The 18972-nt window shown below is 39.5% G+C and overlaps 1 protein-coding gene across 1 annotated transcript in view; it reads left to right on the top strand.

Annotated features, from left to right (window-relative positions):
* MTTP (microsomal triglyceride transfer protein) overlaps positions 1-18972 on the top strand; it is a 56714-nt gene that overhangs the window by 13705 nt on the left and 24037 nt on the right. The window contains 7 exon segments of the mRNA NM_001101834.1: positions 1510-1617; positions 3973-4089; positions 4380-4519; positions 6566-6716; positions 9470-9627; positions 17447-17615; positions 18595-18702. Of these exon segments, the coding sequence (NP_001095304.1) occupies positions 1510-1617; positions 3973-4089; positions 4380-4519; positions 6566-6716; positions 9470-9627; positions 17447-17615; positions 18595-18702 (951 nt within the window).

The raw sequence follows: 18972 nt of genomic DNA, 5'->3' as shown, positions 1-18972 counted from the left end.
TGATGTGTTTGAAGTCAATACAGGGTAAAAAATGACAGCCTGCTTTCCAGAAAATTCTTTGTATTTTTATCCTTGTTTCTTAAACATGAGCTAAATGGTCAAAATGGTATGAGACATAGTTATTGTCTCTGTGCCTGTAAATGTCAAGGATGAAACAAAGCTAAGATAAGCCGTTTATTATTGTAGCCAAATCACAGTCCCCTTCCTCATTCTAGCCTTTTTCCTGCTTTCTGAAGAGAAACTCAAAGCAGTACCTGTGGCAGGCTATGCAGTGTTAGCACCCTAAACCTCAAATCTTCCAACCTTCTATGTCTCCTCATAGCCAAGGCCAACAGGAATGCTCTGCAGGGCCAATGAACATCAGTCTTGTGGAATTTTGTCCATGGGCATTTTGGCCACGTGTGGGCCCTTATCATAGCCCTTAGAGGCCATGCTGTCTCAGGATTCTCAAGCATGGTGATTGCCATTCTCTACAAGAATCTATTTTTGTGCTGCTGCTGCTGCTAAGTCGCTTCAGTCGTGTCCGACTCTGTGCGACCCCATAGACGTCAGCCCACCAGGCTCTCCCATCCCTGGGATTCTCCAGGCAAGAACACTGGAGTGGGTTGCCATTTCCCTCTCCAATGCATGAAAGCGAAAATTGAAAGGGAAGTCTCTCAGTCATGTCCGACTCTTAGCGACCCTATGGACTGCAGCCTACCAGGCTCCTCCGTCCATGGGATTTTCCAGGCAAGAGTACTGGAGTGGGGTGCCATTGCCTTCTCCCCTATTTCTGAGATGTTACTTTGAAACTTGATTAGTTTTTTTAATTCTGTTTATATATTTTTGACTGTGATGAAGACTTGATTTTTGTCTTCGCTGCTCTAAGCGGGAATTCTCTAGTTGCAGGGGCTGCTGTTCTGTGAGGTGCAGGTTCCTCATTGTGGTGGCTTCTCTTGTTGCGGAGCATGGGCTTTAAGTGCATGGGTTTCAATAGTTGTCGCATGTGAGCTCAGCAGTTGTGGCACTCCAGCTTAGTTATTCTGAGGTATGTGGGATCTTCTTGGACCAGGAATCAAACCCATGTCCCCTGCGTTGGCAGGCAGGTTCTTAACCACTGGACCACCAGGGAAGTCCAAACATTGGTTAATTTTTGTTCCAAGCAGAATTATAGCTAGGGAATATGTTGACATGCTTGAAGAGAATGTTCCTGATTTCTCTTTCTTGGGCAATCCTTGTTTTCACAGAAACCCCATCCTGTATCAGTGCTTTTTTTCCTTTTCTATGTTATTCCCATCATAGCCAAAGCCTTCATTATCAACCTCCTGAAATATCATATTTTGGTGGTCTAGCCTTTTGAAATGTAAATGGCTTCTTTTCACAAAAAAAGAAGTCCCAGCTTTAAACTAACAGATCTCTTTCTCCCAGAATTGATAGGAGTGAGAATCTAACCTTTCCTGCTATTTATTTAACCAAGTCTCGTAAATGATCCATTTCTGCTCTATTTATGTTTGTTCTTTTTTCACCTAGATCAAAGAGTTCTACTCATATCAAAATGAACCAGCAGCCATAGAAAATCTCAAGAGAGGCCTGGCTAGCCTATTTCAGATGCAGTTAAGCTCTGGAACTACCAATGAGGTACTTAGTAATATTATTAAGCATCTAGAATCTTATTTGTTAATGTAGTTACTAAAATTGTTTATATGGCTTTCTATTTGGAGAAATTTAGTTAAAAAAAAAAAATTACTCCTATGGTAATGATTAGAAAAGGTGAGTTGGGTAGTTGTCTCATTTACATATGAAACAAATCATCCTTTACCCCAATTTGTATTTGAAGACAGGGGAAAGGAAGTTAGAAACAGTTATACTAAGGAGACCAATAGAGTGACTGAATGATCAGTTCAGTTCAGTTCAGTTGCTCAGTCATTTCTGACTCTTTCTGACCCCATGGACTGCAGCACACCAGGCTTCCCTGTCCAAACCAACTCCTGGAGCTTACTCAAACTCATGTCCATTAAGTTGGTGATGCCATCCAACCATCTCATCCTCTGCCATCCCCTTCTCCCCCTGCCTTCAATCTTTCCCAGCATCAGGGTCTTTTCAGATGGTCAGTTCTTCGCATCAGGTGGCCAAAGTATTGCAGTTTCAGCATCAGCATCAGTCCTTCCAATGAATATTCAGGACTGATTTCCTTTAGGATTGACTGGTTGGATCTCCTTGCTGTCCAAGGGACTCTCAAGAGTCTTCTCCAACACCACAGTTCAAAAGCATCAATTCTTCGACACTCAGCTTTCTTTATAGTCCAACTCTCGCTTCCATACATGACTACTGGAAAAGCCTTAGCTTTGAGTAGACAGACCTTTGTTGGCAAAGTAATGTCTCTGCTTTTTAATATGCTGTCTAGATTGGTCATAACTTTTCTTCCAAGGAGCAAGCGTCTTTTAATTTCATGGCTGAATGATAGAGACCCAAAAAACTTTGGAGAACATTCCAGTGACCTCACTGTGCATCCCTATGCCATAGGGAAGTTATAATACCTGGATTATAACTTCCTGGATTCACTGCAGAGATTCTGGTTCAGTAGATTAGCATCTGTATTTTAATAGTTTTCTCAGCTAATGTAGGTGCAGTCAGTTTGAGAAACTACTAGTCTGTATGAACCCTTCCATTTAATAGATGAAAACAAAGGTGAAACGACAGAAGTTTAGTGGCTCCCCAAGTATTATATCTAAAGCAGAGCTGAGTCCAAGTTTTCTTGTCTGAATTCAGCCAGTTCATGAGCTGGTAAGAAAATCTGATGGCAAGTCTGGGCCAAGAGAATGCTGGTTAGCTTGCTGAAAAGACTGAGGGTAGAAAGACTGGCTTGTAGAGGCCAAAGGGACGCCTCAGAGAAGCTATACAGAGTCAGTATTGAGATGTATTTGCCTACATTCAAATTATTGATGTGCCTTATGGTGAGCTGAATTAATGCCACAGGTTTTAAAGGACTTAGCTCATCAAAGCATGGGTGTGTTTGCATGTATACACACACACACACACACACACAGCCTACACATAGTATTAAAAGTCAACTCCCCTCACCCCATAATTACCCATTTGAGTGATTTTGACTATGACTAGGTCATTTTTGGGGGTTCCAAAATCACTGCAGATGGTTACTGCAGCCATGAAATTAAAAGACGCTTGCTCCTTAGAAGAAAAGTTATGACCAATCTAGACAGCATATTAAAAAGCAGAAACATCACTTTTCCCACAAGGTCTGTCTAGTCAAAGCTATGATTTTTCCAGTAGTCACGTATGGATGTGAGAGTTGGGCTACAAAGAAAGCTGAGCGTCGAAGAATTGATGCTTTTGAAGTGTGGTGTTGGAGAAGACTGTTGAGAGTCCCTTAGACAGCAAGGAGATCCAACAAGTCCGTCCTAGAGGAAATCAGTCCTGAATATTCATTGGAAGGACTGATGCTGATGCTGATACTGCAATACTTTGGCCTGATGCAAAGAAATGACTCATTTGAAAAGACTCTGATACTGGGAAAGATTGAAGGCGGGAGGAGAAGGGGATGACAGAGGATGAGATGGTTGGATGGCATCACCAACTCAATGGACATAGTTTAAGTAAGCTCCAGGAATTGGTGATGGACAGGGAAGCCTGGTGTGCTGCAGTCCATGGGGTTGCAAAGAGTCGAACGTGACTGAGCAACTGAACTGAACTGAACTGAGGCCATCTGTCCAATTCCTATTAGACATTAGAGAGAAGTAGGAAATCATTTATTATTCCTGGGGCAATAAGAATGTGCTCATAAGACTCAAAGAGGATGGAAAGGAATCCACATGCTGCAGGAAACACTGAATTCTTCTGTCTTCCTATCTTGTCAGAGAAAGGAATCCTGCATGATGTATTAGAACCCCAATTTTTAAGCTACTTCCCACTGGAATTCAAATGGTTCATATGAGAATCCCATCTGAAACATTGTATTTTGGCTTTTCTTTTTAGGTAGACATCTCTGGAGATTGTAAAGTGACCTACCAGGCTCATCAAGACAAAGTGACCAAAATTAAGGCTTTGGATTCATGCAAAATAGAGAGGGCTGGATTTACGACCCCACATCAGGTATGCTGCCTATCACTTTCTTTGAGGCAACCAAGTTCTTTTTGTAGAGACGATTCAGAAATAATAGGTGAATAAATCAGCAATATAATTTGGGAACACTTGTAATTTTTAGTTTAGGGTATAGTATTATATAATATCAAATGAATGGATTTATTTTAATATATTGTAGGTTTGTGTGTTGAAGGAATATGAAGGGGGTGTTCTTGTGAAGATGAAAAGATAATTTGCTATTTGGCTTGATTCAAAGATAAAAGGCTGATTGCTTGTTACAACCACATTTATTTATTTAGGTCTTGGGTGTCACTTCGAAAGCCACATCTGTCACTACCTATAAGATAGAAGACAGCTTTGTTGTAGCTGTGCTCTCAGAAGAGATACGTGCTTTAAGGCTCAATTTTCTACAATCAATAGCAGGCAAAATAGTATCGAGGTAAGATAATGCTTAAATTTTCTTTACTGTTATTTAATGTATTATTAAAATTTAAAAATATATATGCATATATATACATGCACATGAATTAATATATTTATTGCTTCCTCATTTTGACTGTGAGCTCCTTTAGAACAATTATTATGTCTTGTTCATCTTTATTTTTCATATTGTCTATAATAATATGTGGCATGAAGTAAATACTTAATGTTTTAAAATAGGACTTCATTAAAAATAAATTGTTTATTGAATAAAATTTAAATTTTTAAAAGGCAAACACTTTGATTCATTCTTATTTATTTTCTGATTTCTCTATCAAATGCTTTTAATGTTTAGATTAAAAAAGTGGCATTGTGTATTCTCTCCTCAAGATTATTTTTTTGTCATTGTTGTTAATAAACACAAAAATGTTCTATCGTAAAGTGATATGACAGAATTTTTGCTGTGATTTATAGTACTTACATATTCAAGACTGTTATTTCAATTTGAGAAAATTTCTCTGGTCAGCATAGTTCCCACAGGCTAAAGGACTAAAATTTCAAATCTAAGAGTATGTCTTATTTTCAGATTTTAATTTAGAATAACACATCCTAGCATTAAATGTAAGTTATATCTTCTGCTGTTATTTCTCAAATATTTCTTCTGAAGTAACCCTAATGTCAGAGGTAAATGGTTAAAATCTTGGTAGAAATGCCTCAAACCACAAATGCTTGAAATTTTATTGAAGTCTCCTCTGGATTAGAACCTTGCATTCTACTTTGTACCACATCCATCTTGTTTTCATATAAAATTAATATTTTAAATTTAGGTTTATCAGGATTCCATTGTTCTATAACACACCACTCCAAACTTAGTAGTATAAAAAGCAGCAATCACTTTATTATTTTCTCTCATACTCGTGACACTTGCCTTGATCCTGCCTTGCTTGGTGTGTGCTGTGCGGTTGCAGAGCTGGTTCAGAGGCTGCTCCCTCACCTATCTAGTGTCTGGGCTGGAGATTCACACTCCTTAGGCTCCTTATGCATCTCTCTTGATCTCCATGGGGCCTCTCAACATGGTAGCTTCAGTAGCCAGACTTCTTACATGGTAAGAAGGTATGTGCTGCTAGCATGCCAGATGAAAGCTGAATTCCCTTTTGTGATTTATTGTTGTTCAGCCACCCAGTCGTGTCTGACTCTTTGCAACCCCGTGGACTGCAGTACGCCAAGCCTCTCTGTCCCTCACCATCTCCTGAAGTTTGCCCAAGTTCATGTCCATTGCATCATTGATACCATCCAGCCATCTCATCCTCTGATGCCCTCTTCTTCTGCCCTCAATCTTTTGCAGCATCAGGGACTTTAGCGATGAGTCAGCTGTTCACGTCAGATGACCAAAATACTGGAGTTTCAGCTTCAGCATCTATCTTTCCAATGAGTATTCTGGGTTGATTTCTCTTAAGATTGACTGGTTTGATCTTGCAATCCAAGAGTCTCTGAAGAGTCTTCTCCAACATAAAAGGACTTAGCCTTACAAGCCATATATTGAAACTTCTAGTGTTCTCTACAAGTCCTGGCAGTCACAGAGTCCTGCCCAGGTTTAAGGAGAGGGATGTAGACTCCACCTTTTGAAGGGAGAGAGGCAAGCTACTGAAAGAGCATATCAGATTATTGAGGCCATATTTACAAAACAAGATTTCCTAATTGTCTTAGTAAGTGACATGTGGTTGTCCTGAAGATATCATTTTTCAGAGAACTGGGCTAAAGCCCAAAGAAGTGACATCATATATCTTGCTCAGCATCCAGGCAAATTTTCTTTCGTGTAGTCTCTTGTCATAATATTTTGAAATCCCAGGCTTCAACTTTCAAACCTTTGAATAAAATTGTTGCTCCAGAAAAGTTTCATAATTATCTTGAGGTTTCTGTTACTGCTGGAGATCTCTCAGTTTGAAAGACATGGCCTTACAGAATTTGAATACATTAGTATCGTTTGCCAAAAGAATGACAATTAATAGCTTGTTCACTCAAAAGAAGGCCGTTGATGTGGTATTTCTCTTCCCTGGTTATGCAGGCAGAAACTGGAGCTGAAAACCACGGAAGCAAGCGTGAGACTGAAGCCAGGAAAGCAGGTTGCAGCCATCATTAAAGCAGTCGATTCAAAGTACACGGCCATTCCCATTGTGGGGCAGGTCTTCCAGAGCAAGTGCAAAGGATGCCCTTCTGTAAGTGTGAGCCACAGCGCTATGTGGCCAAATCATGGAATAATCACGGCCTACAATTCTGTTTTCCTTTTGTCTCCAATGGAAGCTTCAGTTAATTTATAAGGAAAGTTTACAAAGAACTTCAGCCACCACTGAGTTATAATAGCAGTAGCCTAATAATATGCTATAATAATTAACAAATGACTACCACATCCACTTATTTCAAATAAAAAATGTTATGACTTGAAGGCAGCTTCCTCAAAGAAGACCTCAGAATGCAGTGGGGATAAGCCTGATGAAGTTAGGGGAAGCATACAGCATTGAGAGCATAGACAGTGGCCTGAATCCTGAAAGTTCTGCCTCTCGGGAGTAATATGTCCAGGCTTCTCAGGTGGATCAGTGGGTAAAGAATCCACCTGCAATACAGAAGATGCAAGAGATATGAGTTGGATCACTAGGTCGGGAAGATCCCCTGGAGGAAGACATGGCAACCTACTCCAGTATTCATGCCTGGGAAATCCCATGGACAGAGAAGCCTGGTGGACAAAAGTCCATGGGGTTGCAAAGAGTAGGACACAACTGAAACAGCTGAGCACACACACAGTAATATGTCCACAGGTGAAATGTTTTACTGAGCTCAGTGTTCTGAGAGCTGCTAGGAGGACTAGAAATGGATACCAAGCTCTTCACCTAAATCAGGAACACTTATTTACCACACCCCAACCTCTCCTACTGTTACAGCCAGAAATGAGCGCACCCCCAAGGCTAAGTGTGTGAGTGTGTGTGTCTGTGTGTGCAGGTATGAGTGTATCTGTATGTATTTGTGAGTGTGTGTGTAATATTTTTAATCTAATAAAGAATAATTTCTTTTGTTGCATAAATCAGTTGTGATGTATGGCCACAGATATGACTCTGGGTTCCAGCATGTCCTAATACTTAACCCTTGGCTTCAAGCTCTATTTGTAGCTACCAGAAGATGCTCTTCCCTTGGCCATTATTAGTGTTCAAAAAAGTGGAATCATCAAGAGCTAATACCAGAATTTGCTTAAAGTGCAAGGCACTAATTCCTTATTAGTTTCTCAAATATATCAAAATTGAGTGAAGGGGAAAACAAAATGAGACAAAAATGATTGTTCTCAAACCTTGTTTCTTCTTTTTTCCCCACAAATTATCTAATATTCCAGTGTCATTTTCTAATGTCATATGAGATGGAAATTATTTAGAAAGGTGACTAATGAAACCAATGATCTTTTCTTATTCTGTTAATTTCTCTCCCCATAGTTATCAAATATTATGAGCCATCTAAGATTTCTCAAAACTATTTCTTCATTATTATAGGAAAGATAGGAAAATAATTCTTCATTATTACAGGAAAGATAGGAAAATAATTCTTCATTATTATGTCAGTATAATGTCACCATTGCAACTCTTTAAAGAAAAAAATTCTGACTTAACACTGATGTGATCTCTGCCCTCAGAAACGACCCAGTAAATCTAGCTAAGTACAACTGGAATATTTTTTTGGACTATCCTCTTAAGATTAGATGACCAAAAGGGATTTGAAGAAGAGCAAAATGTGTATCCGTTGTTATTGGAAGGAATGAATAATTTAAAAACTGGTAGCATGCAGATTATGCAGAGTTAAGATTTAACTCTGTGGGATTTAACACATTTTTTTACAACTAGGGGAGAAGTGGTAAACTATGAAAAATAAGGTTTTGAACTTTTTTCTAAGCCAAAAGATGTTATTGATTAGAACTATTTACTGTTTTTAAAATCACAGCAGCATAACAGTAGTGTATATGAGGATTCAGTCCAGTTCAGTCGCTCAGTCGTGTCTGACTCTTTGTGACCCCGTGAATTGCAGCCTGCCAGGCCTCCCTGTCCATCGCCAACCCCCAGAGTTCACTCAGACTCACGTCCATCGAGTCGGTGATGCCATCCAGCCATCTCATCCTCTGTCGTCCCCTTCTCCTCCTGCCCCCAATCCCTCCCAGCATCAGGGTCTTTTCCAGTGAGTCAACTCTTTCACAGCAGGTGGCCAAAGTATTGGAGTTTCAGCTTTAGCATCAGTCCTTCCAATGAACACCCAGGACTGATCTCCTTTAGGATGGACTGGTTGGATCTCCTTGCAGTGCAAAGAACTAAGAGTCTTCTCCAACACCACAGTTCAAAAGCATCAATTCCTTTATCTAAATGCCACTCCACTTAACACGGATATATGAAATGAACAGTTCAGATCTCAGCAAGATGATGTTTTACTATTATTAGTATTTCATACAAACCATAAAATAAAGAGAATAAGGAGATCAAATTATTATAAAAACTGGTTTTCAATAAGGTTTCAGTTCATAAGAAACATGACACAATTCTTCAGCAGTTCTGATGATTTTTCCCAACAAAATATCCTGTTGTTAATGAAAATTCAACATAATTTCACTATGGTAGTCAAAGCCTGGCTTCAGATGTAACACCGTTTTGTAACCATGGAATGACCTATATGCCCAGAATCTTGAGGTCATTTGAGCTAAGTACTAATCGACAAGTCCTCTTGAGGAGGACTTGCGCACTGATCAACAGGCCTCTGTATTTGCCTCTGAGAGTCATAGGAACGTGATAGGGGCAGGGGCAATCAGATATATTGAGGTAAGATAAAAAGAGCTTCTTTTGCTTGTCAGATACAAGGAAACATTTATTTCTGGAGAGAACATTCTTTAGAAACACAGATGTTCAGAATTATGAGTGTGGTCTGGGCCTGTGGCCGTGTTTTGCAGCTCTCAGAGCACTGGCAGTCCATCAGAAAACACCTGCAGCCTGACAACCTCTCCAAGGCTGAGGCTGTCAGAAGCTTCCTGGCCTTCATCAAGCACCTCAGGACGGCAAAGAAAGAAGAGATCCTCCAAATTCTAAAGGCAGAAAACAAGGAAGTACTGTAAGTTCCCTGAACATTTCCTGGGGTTGTCTGTAATAAAGTGTTTCTGGGTTGCTGTTTATTAAGCAGGTAAGATCCCTTTTTTGAATCAGCTGCCTCACCTTCAAACCAGTTGTTTTGCTATTTCACATTTGCATTGAACAGTTATACCTCAGTGCAGTAACTCAATGGTTAATTGGCCAGAAAAGCAAGTTTTCAGCAGTGACTCAGAGTGAATATTTTATTTTGAACATTTTGTTCTTCATGAGTGTAAATCAGGTCTAGATTGGTACACAGATAGGGGGATGGTAGGACTGTGATGTGATACCACAGTGCAGGCGCTGCCACACTCTGGTGAAATTGTGTTCCCAGAGCTATTAATTGACACTCAGAAAGAGTTCAGAATTGATTATAAAAACAAACAGACAAACAAAAACAGTTATGTTTTTTCTATTAAAAATGAGCTTTCATTAAAGATACAGTGATGATTGTCATAGAAGCCTTGTTTTGAAGAGAAAATTGAGAACTGAGATTAACAGCAAAAAGAATCCAGAGAAAAGAAATATGTACATCATTTGAGTATTCATTGGAAGAGTGCCTTATTTTACATCCACAATAAAGAGAGTTGACAATTCTCAAACTTACTTTGTAAATACCAATACAAATACACTTTCTAAATAGAAGTGTTTTGGTCTGTAAAACAAAATTTATCTGCAACTACAAATTCAACTGTTTTACACTAATTATCCTAATTGATGGTATAGAACATGGCTCAATTAGTTTGACAAACAGTGGAAACTAGCCATTAAAATAGTCAAAAGTATAAAATGGCCAAGTTACACCCCTTCCCCCACACATACAACACACACAGCAACAGTGGTCACTGAGTTCAAAGGACTTGATTACTCAAGAATAAGAGAATATAGCTTTTTTCTGGAGAAGATTGTTTATTCTTGATTGTACTGTTATTGACTTGACTTAGGTCATTAAAAAATTGATATGAATTCCATATGACTAACTACAAGTTAGTTGGATACTCTCTTCAAAAATAAACATTTAAACTGAGTTAAATATATGCAAAATTATAAATTCTCAGACTCTGTTTTAATCATAGAACTTAAAGATATATTTTAGAGTGACTTATCTTTTTGTCAAAAAAAAAATTACTGACAAAAACAGTGCAAAATTTGGCTGTTAACTTTAAACAGAGATTACACTAAACCTTAGACTTATTTGTATACTAAAAATCTTATGGTGGCAATAATTTGTATGATTTCATGATACATTTTCTAAATCAGGTTATTTACCTGATAATATTTTCAATATTGTATCATATCATAGGAAATAAACATGTAACATTGTATAGTAGAAAAGATATTCAGTTCAGTTCAGTTCAGTTGCTCAGTTGTGTCCGACTCTTTGTGACCCCATGAATCGCAGCACGCCAGGCCTCCCTGTCCATCACCGACTCCTGGAGTTCACTCAAACTCATGTCCATCGAGTCCATGATCCATCCAGCCATGTCATCCTCTGTCATCCCCTTCTCTCCCTGCCCCCAATCCCTCCCAGCATCAGGGTCTTTTCCAATGAGTCAACTCTTTGCATGAGGTGGCCAAAGTACTGGAGTTTCAGCTTTAGCATCATTCCTTCCAAAGAAATCCCAGGGCTGATCTCCTTTAGGATGAACTGGTTGGACCTCCTTGCAGTCCAAGAGACTCTCAAGAGTCTTCTCCAACACCACAGTTCAAAAGCGTCAATTCTTCGGTGCTCAGCTTTCTTCACAGTCCAACTCTCACATCCATACATGACCACAGGAAAAACCATAGCCTTGACTAGACGAACCTTTGTTGGCAAAGTAATGTCTCTGCTTTTCAATATGCTATCTAGGTTGGTCATAACTTTCCTTCCAAGGAGTAAGTGTCTTTTAATTTCATGACTGCAATCACCATCTGCAGTGATTCTAGAGCCCCCCAAAATAAAGTCTGACACTGTTTCCACTGTTTCCCCATCTATTTCCCATGAAGTGATGGGACCAGATGCCATGATCTTCATTTTCTGAATGTTGAGCTTTAAGCCAACTTTTTCACTCTCTTCTTTCACTTTCATCAAGAGGCTTTTTAGTTCCTCTTCACTTTCTGCCATAAGGGTGGTGTCATCTGCATATCTGAGGTTATTGATATTTCTCCCGGCAGTCTTGAAAAGCTCTTCAGTTCAGTTCAGTTCAGTTGCTCAGTCATGTCCGACTCTTTGCAACCCCATGAATTGCAGCATGCCAGGCCTCCCTTTCCATCACCAACTCCCGGAGTTCACTGAGACTCACATCCATCGAGTCAGTGATGCCATCCAGCCATCTCATCCTCTGTCGTTCCCTTCTCCTGACCCCAATCCCTCCCAGCATCAGAGTCGTTTCCAATGAGTCAACTCTTCACATGAGGTGGCCAAAGTACTGGAGTTTCAGCTTTAGCATCATTCCTTCCAAAGAAATCCCAGGGCTGATCTCCTTCAGAATGGACTGGTTGGATCTCCTTGTAGTCCAAGGCACTCTCAAGAGTCTTCTCCAACACCACAGTTCAAAAGCATCAATTCTTTGGCCCTCAGCTTTCTTCACAGTCCAACTTTTACATCCATACATGACCACTGGAAAAACCATAGCCTTGACTAGATGGACCTTTGTTGGCAAAGTAATGTCTCTGCTTTGAATGTGCTATCTAGGTTGGTCATAGCTTTCCTTCCAAGGAGTAAGCGTCTTTTAATTTCATGGCTGCAATCACCATATTAGGATGAACTAAAATCATAAGACCTAGTTTTAAATTCTGACTTCCAAAATCATATAACCTTTAAGTAAGTCATATACATTCAGTCTCCCTGAGCCTCATTTTCAACATTCATAAAATACAGAGAATTCCTTCTGTTTATTGTAGTATAGTGAAAGTCAGGATGGTGGAATGTAACATTTCCCAGTTTCATTATGTGTATCCTATGGCTTTCAGGTTATTAACAAGTACACCAAGAGGAAAGGCTCCTGTGAGCAATTGAGTTTGAAAAACACTGGGGAAAAACACATCAAATAGTTCTCTTTATTGCAGCAATATCTGGCATCTTTAATCTGATAATATTACATATAAGTTTCCTTAAATATGTTCCAAACTTACATGACCTTGAAAATCCCTCTTCTTAAAGCATTTTGTAGGATTAGTATTACATGAAAACACTTTAGAAAACACTGTAATTAAGACCCCAGTATTCCAGAGTCAGAAAAAACTGAGTTCCAATCCTAGCTCTATTTTTACCAGCTATGGGACCTTGAACAAATGATTTGATACCTCTGAGTCTGTTTCCTTATGTATAGGGAGAATATTAGTGTTAAACTGACAGAGATGTTCAGTGAGCTGATGGTATTAATAACAGCATGTATTTATTGAGCGTATACAATGTGCCAAGCACTATTCTAAGTGTTTTACACAGATCATGTGATTTAATCCTCCTGACAACCCTAAAATAACTGCTCTTCATAGCCCCATGTTACAGATAAAGAAGTTAAAGCAAAAAGAGGTTCAGTTCAATTCAGTCAGTCAGTCATGTCCGACTCTTTGCGAGCCCATGGACTGCTGCATGCTAGCCTTCCCTGTCCTTTGCCAACTACCAGAGCTTGCCCAAACTCATGTCCATTGAGTTGGTGATGCCATCTGCCATCCAAGCATCTCATTCTTTGTCATCCCCTTCTCTTCCTGCCTTCAATCTTTCCCAGCATCAGGGTCTTTTCCATTGAGTCAGTTCTTTGCATCAGGTGACCAAAGTGTTAGAGTTTCAGCTTCAGAATCAGTCCTTCCAATAAATATTCAGGAGTGATTTCTTTAGGATGGACTGGTTGGATCTCCTTGCAGTCCAAGGGACTCTCAAGAGTCTTCTCCAACACCACACTTCAAAAGCATCAATTCTTTGGTGCTCAGCTTTCTTTATGGTCCAACTCTCACATCCATACATGACTACTGGAAAAGCCATAGCTTTGACTAGATGAACCTTTGTTGGCAAAGTAATGTCTCTACTTTTTAATATGCTATCTAGGTTGATCATAGCTTTTCTTCCAAGGAGCAAGCGTCTTTTAATTTCATGACTGCAGTCACCATCTGCAATGATTTTGGAGCCCAAGAAAATAAAGTCTGTCACTGTTTCCACTGCTTCCCCATCTGTTTGCCATGAAGTGATGGAACCAGATGCCATGATCTCAGTTTTTTGAATGTTGAGTTTTAAGCCAACTTTTTCACTCTCCTCTTTCACTTTCATCAAGAGGCTTTTTAGTTCTTCTCTGTCTGCCATAAGGGTGGTGTCATCTGCATATCTGAGGTTATTGATATTTCTCCTGGCAATCTTGATTCCAGCTTGTGCTTCCTCCAGCCCAGCATTTCTCATGATGTACTCTGCATATAAGTTAAATAAGCAGGGTGTTAATATACAGCCTTGATATACTCTTTTCCCAATTTGGAAAAGAGGTTGCATACCTAAAACTGCTAGTCAGTGTTTGCAATAATAACACTTAATAAGTATTATCTCTCTCTCAGTCTGTTCCATTCCATGACGTTTTGTTAGGGCCAAAATGGTATAGTACAAGAATATCTTTTTTAAAATATGTGTATATGTAATGCATTAGATACGTGTATGTATTTGTTATGCAGATGTGAAATGAAATATATACAGACATCTTATGTTCATTAGTATATCAACTAGTTTCAGAAATATTATCATCCCAAGACTCAACCAATCAGAGATTCTTGATGAGTAGATGATGTAACTAGCACTTTCCTTCAGGAGTTTCACTCTACTAACAACTAATTGTTGTGATTGAACTTGAACCATGCTTGTGTGCATGCTAAATCGCTTGTTGTGTCTGACGCTTTGTGATTCTGTGGACTGTAGCCCACCAGGCTCCTCTGTCCATGGGATTCTCCAAGCAGGATTCCCCAGGAGGGTGGGTTGCCATGCCCTCCTCCAGGGGATCTTTCTGACCCCAGGGTCGAACCCGCCTCTCTTACCTCTCCTGCACTGGCAGGCAGCGTCTCTACCACTAGCACCACCTGGGAAGTCTGAACTTGAACTGCACCATGGTGCTTTTTATTTTTTATTATTTTTTTATTTTGGCTTTTTTTTTTTTTTTTGCTTTTTATTTTTTAAAAAAATGAGCAGAAATTTCTTTCTTGGGTATAAATGAAAGTTAAAAGAATGTCCCATCTTTCCACTGAATGATACTACCTTAGTTATACATTTAAGAAATGTATATAGTTGCAAAGCTAATTAGAAAAAGAATCGATTTGGGAGACCATAGCTTTTACATATTACTTATGGAGAAAAGAATTTGAACCTAATTTGTAATATTATTTATATAATTTTATTTGCAAACCTCCAAATTATATTTGGCTTAGGGTAGAGTGGAAGTGAGAAATAGATTTAAGGGCCTAGATTTGATAGATAGAGTGCCTGATGAGCTATGGAATGAGGTTCGTGACATTGTACAGAAGACAGGGATCAAGACCATCCCCAAGGAAAAGAAATGCAAAAAGCAAAATGGCTGTCTGGGGAGGCCTTACAAATAGCTATGAAAAGAGGAGAAGCGAAAAGCAAAGGAGAAAAGGAAAGATATAAACATCTGAATGCAGAGTTCCAAAGAACAGCAAGAAGAGATAAGAAAGCCTTCTTCAGTGATCAGTGCAAAAAAAACAGAGGAAAACAACAGAATGGGAAAGACTAGGGATCTCTTCAAGAAAATCAGAGATACCAAAGGAACATTTCATGCAAAGATGGGCTCGATAAAGGACAGAAATGGTATGGACCTAACAGAAGCAGAAGATATTAAGAAGAGGTGGCAAGAATACAGAAGAACTGTACAAAAAAGATCTTCACGACCCAGATAATCATGATGGTGTGATCACTGACCTAGAGCCAGACATCCTGGAATGTGAAGTTAAGTGGGCCTTAGAAAGCATCACTACGAACAAAGCTAGTGGAGGTGATAGAATTCCAGTTGAGCTATTCCAAATCCTGAAAGATGATGCTGTGAAAGTGCTGCACTCAATATGCCAGCAAATATGGAAAACTCAGCAGTGGCCACAAGACTGGAAAAGGTCAGTTTTCATTCCAGTCCCAAAGAAAGGCAATGCCAAAGAATGCTCAAACTACTGCACAATTGCACTCATCTCACACGCTAGTAAAGTAATGCTTAATTCTCCAAGCCAGGCTTCAGCAATATGTGAACCGTGATCTTCCTGATGTTCAAGCTGGTTTTAGAAAAGGCAGAGGAACCAGAGATCAAATTACCAACATCCGCTGGATCGTGGAAAAAGCAAGAGAGTTCCAGAAAAACATCCATTTCTGCTTTATTGACTATGCCAAAGCCTTTGACTGTGTGGATCACAATAAACTGTGGAAAATTCTTCAAGAGATGGGATACCAGACCACCTGACCTGCCTCTTGAGAAATTTGTATGCAGGTCAGGAAGCAACAGTTAGAACTGGACATGGAACAACAGACTGATTCCAAATAGGAAAAGGAGTACTTAAAGGCTGTATATTGTCACCCTGCTTATTTAACTTCTATGCAGAGTACATCATGAGAAACGCTGGACTGTAAGAAACACAAGCTGGAATCAAGATTTCCGGGAGAAATATCAATAACCTCAGATATGCAGATGACACCACCCTTATGGCAGAAAGTGAAGAGGAACTCAAAAGCCTCTTGGTGAAGGTGAAAGTGGAGAGTGAAAAAGTTGGCTTAAAGCTCAACATTCAGAAAATGAAGATCATGGCATCCAGTCCCATCACTTCATGGGAAATAGATGGGGAAACAGTGGAAACAGTGTCAGACTTTATTTTTCCGGGCTCCAAAATCACTACAGATGGTGACTGCAGCCATGAAATTAAAAGACGCTTACTCCTTGGAAGGAAAGTTATGACCAACCTAGATAGCATATTCAAAAGCAGAGACATTACTTTGCCAACAAAGGTTCATCTAGTCAAGGCTATGGTTTTTCCTGTGGTCATGTATGGATGTGAGAGTTGGACTGTGAAGAAGGCTGAGCGCCAAAGAATTGATGCTTTTGAAGTGTGGTGGTGGAGAAGACTCTTGAGAGTCCCTTGGACTGCAAGGAGATCCAACCCGTCCATTCTGAAGGAGATCAGCCCTGGGATTTCTTTGGAAGGAATGATGCTAAAGCTGAAACTCCAGTACTTTGGCCACCTGATGCAAAGAGTTGACTCATTGGAAAAGACTCTGATGCTGGGAGGGATTGGGGGCAGGAGGAGAAGGGGACGACAGAGGATGAGATGGCTGGATGGCATCACTGACTCGATGGACATGAATCTGAGTGAACTCCGGGAGTTGGTGATGGACAGGGAGGCCTGGCGTGCTGCGATTCATGGGGTCGCAAAGAGTTGGACACGACTGAGCGACTGATCTGATCTGATCTCAATACAGTAAGATTAATCTGTATATTCTGAGGGTACATTAAGTGAGAAAGAAGGGAGTTAAGAGAGAGGCTTAAAATAAAATGGGGTAGTGTCTTTCAGAGAAATCCATCACTTTTCTTTTGTTTAAATAAAAAATTTTCACTTCTTTAGGAAACTCAAACCAGTGGGGTCTATGGTGCTACTGCTAAGTTGCTTCAGTCGTGTCCAACTCTGTGCGACCCCATAGACGGCAGCCCACCAGGCTCCCCCGTCCCTGGGATTCTCCAGGCAAGAACAATGGAGTGGGTTGCCATTTCCTTCTCCAATGGGTCTATGAATGGTAGCAATTCAAATAATTTATTAAGCACCCTAAAATTGATATCTATGACTGTTTTCTGTTTTAGACCCCAGCTAGTGGATGCTGTCACCTCTGCTCAGACACCAGACTCATTAGACGCCATTTTGGACTTTCTGGATTTCAAAAGCACCGAGAGCGTTATCCTCCAGGAAAGGTTTCTCTATGCCTGTGCATTTGCCTCACATCCTGATGAAGAACTCCTGAGAGCCCTCATTGTAAGTCAGATGGACACTGCCAAAATTAAAGCTCTCAGCTGATCTTCGGAATCTAAGCAGTAATTAAAAGTTGCCAGCATCAGAATAAAAGCTGAAACTAGAACCTTCTGATTATTCATATTTAAATTCTATTAGACTGTTTTCTTTCATTAATCACTAATTGTAGAGTAGATTATTTCACAAAGTAGAATATTTCACATAGTGTATCTTTGCAATTTCTCTAGATAACTTAAGCTATGTTTAATGGAAATTTAAAGATTATATTCACCTATTATGTAATGTGACATAGGACAAAATTTCAATTTCAGTCTTGGTTATACTTCACAATTTGACTTTAAAAGATTTATTTTGACTTCAAAAATCTTGGTGCTATTTTATGTACAGTACATTGTATAACATATAATCATTATATGTTATGTATTGGGTTGGCCAAAAAGTTCCTTTGGGATTTTCAATACATTATTACTGAAAAACCCCAATGAACCGTTTCACCAACCCAATACATATTAATTCTTCTGTTACTGAAAAATTATATTGGAAGCAAAATCTAGAGTTCTCTTGGACCCAGGGTTTAAAAACAGAAAGTGCACTTATTCACTTATGATTTAGGGGAATAATTCATAATTTTTTTGGAAAATAGGCTTGTTTGAAAATCCGATAGCATTAGTGAAGTCCCTCGTTACCCACACGTACAATTTTACAGACCATTTTTTCGATTCACTGATGCAGTGAATATAATCCATAAACCTCTCAGGAATTCACAGATCTATGTTAAAAATACCTAGAAAGACTTTACCAACTCTTCCATTCAAAGCTAGATAGTGAATTTATGTGTCCCCAAAGCAAAATTCAGAGTTTGAAATCTAGAAATATGGAAACAGTTTCTTTAGGCTTTGGCTACTTTGTTTCTTACTGAAAAATATTCCATGAAAATGTTTAAATGTTTTGGTTATCTGTTTTATCCCTGTTTGGCTAATAGAGTAAGTTCAAAGGTTCTTTTGGAAGCAATGACATCAGAGAATCTGTTATGATCATCATCGGGGCCCTTGTCAGGAAGTTGTGTCAGAACCAAGGCTGCAAACTGAAAGTAAGTGCAAATCCAGTCTAAGTCACTGTATATATAGCTCCAAACCATCCTGTTTAACACTCACATGCTGTCCACAACTGGTGTTCCTATTTCCCCTCACCCTACTCTATTTTCACCACCTGCAACCCACTCCAGTTTTCTTGCCTGGAGAATCCCAGAGACAGGGGAGCCTGGTGGGCTGCCGTCTCTGGGGTCGCACAGAGTTGGACACGACTGAAGCGACTTAGCAGCAGCAGCAGCAGCATGGCAATTATTGCTGTTGAACATACT

Source organism: Bos taurus, chromosome 6 (assembly GCF_002263795.3).
Source record: "Bos taurus isolate L1 Dominette 01449 registration number 42190680 breed Hereford chromosome 6, ARS-UCD2.0, whole genome shotgun sequence".
NCBI lineage: Eukaryota > Metazoa > Chordata > Mammalia > Artiodactyla > Bovidae > Bos > Bos taurus.
The sequence above is the reverse complement of the archived record's forward strand: the minus strand, read 5'-3'. Positions and strand labels throughout refer to the sequence as shown.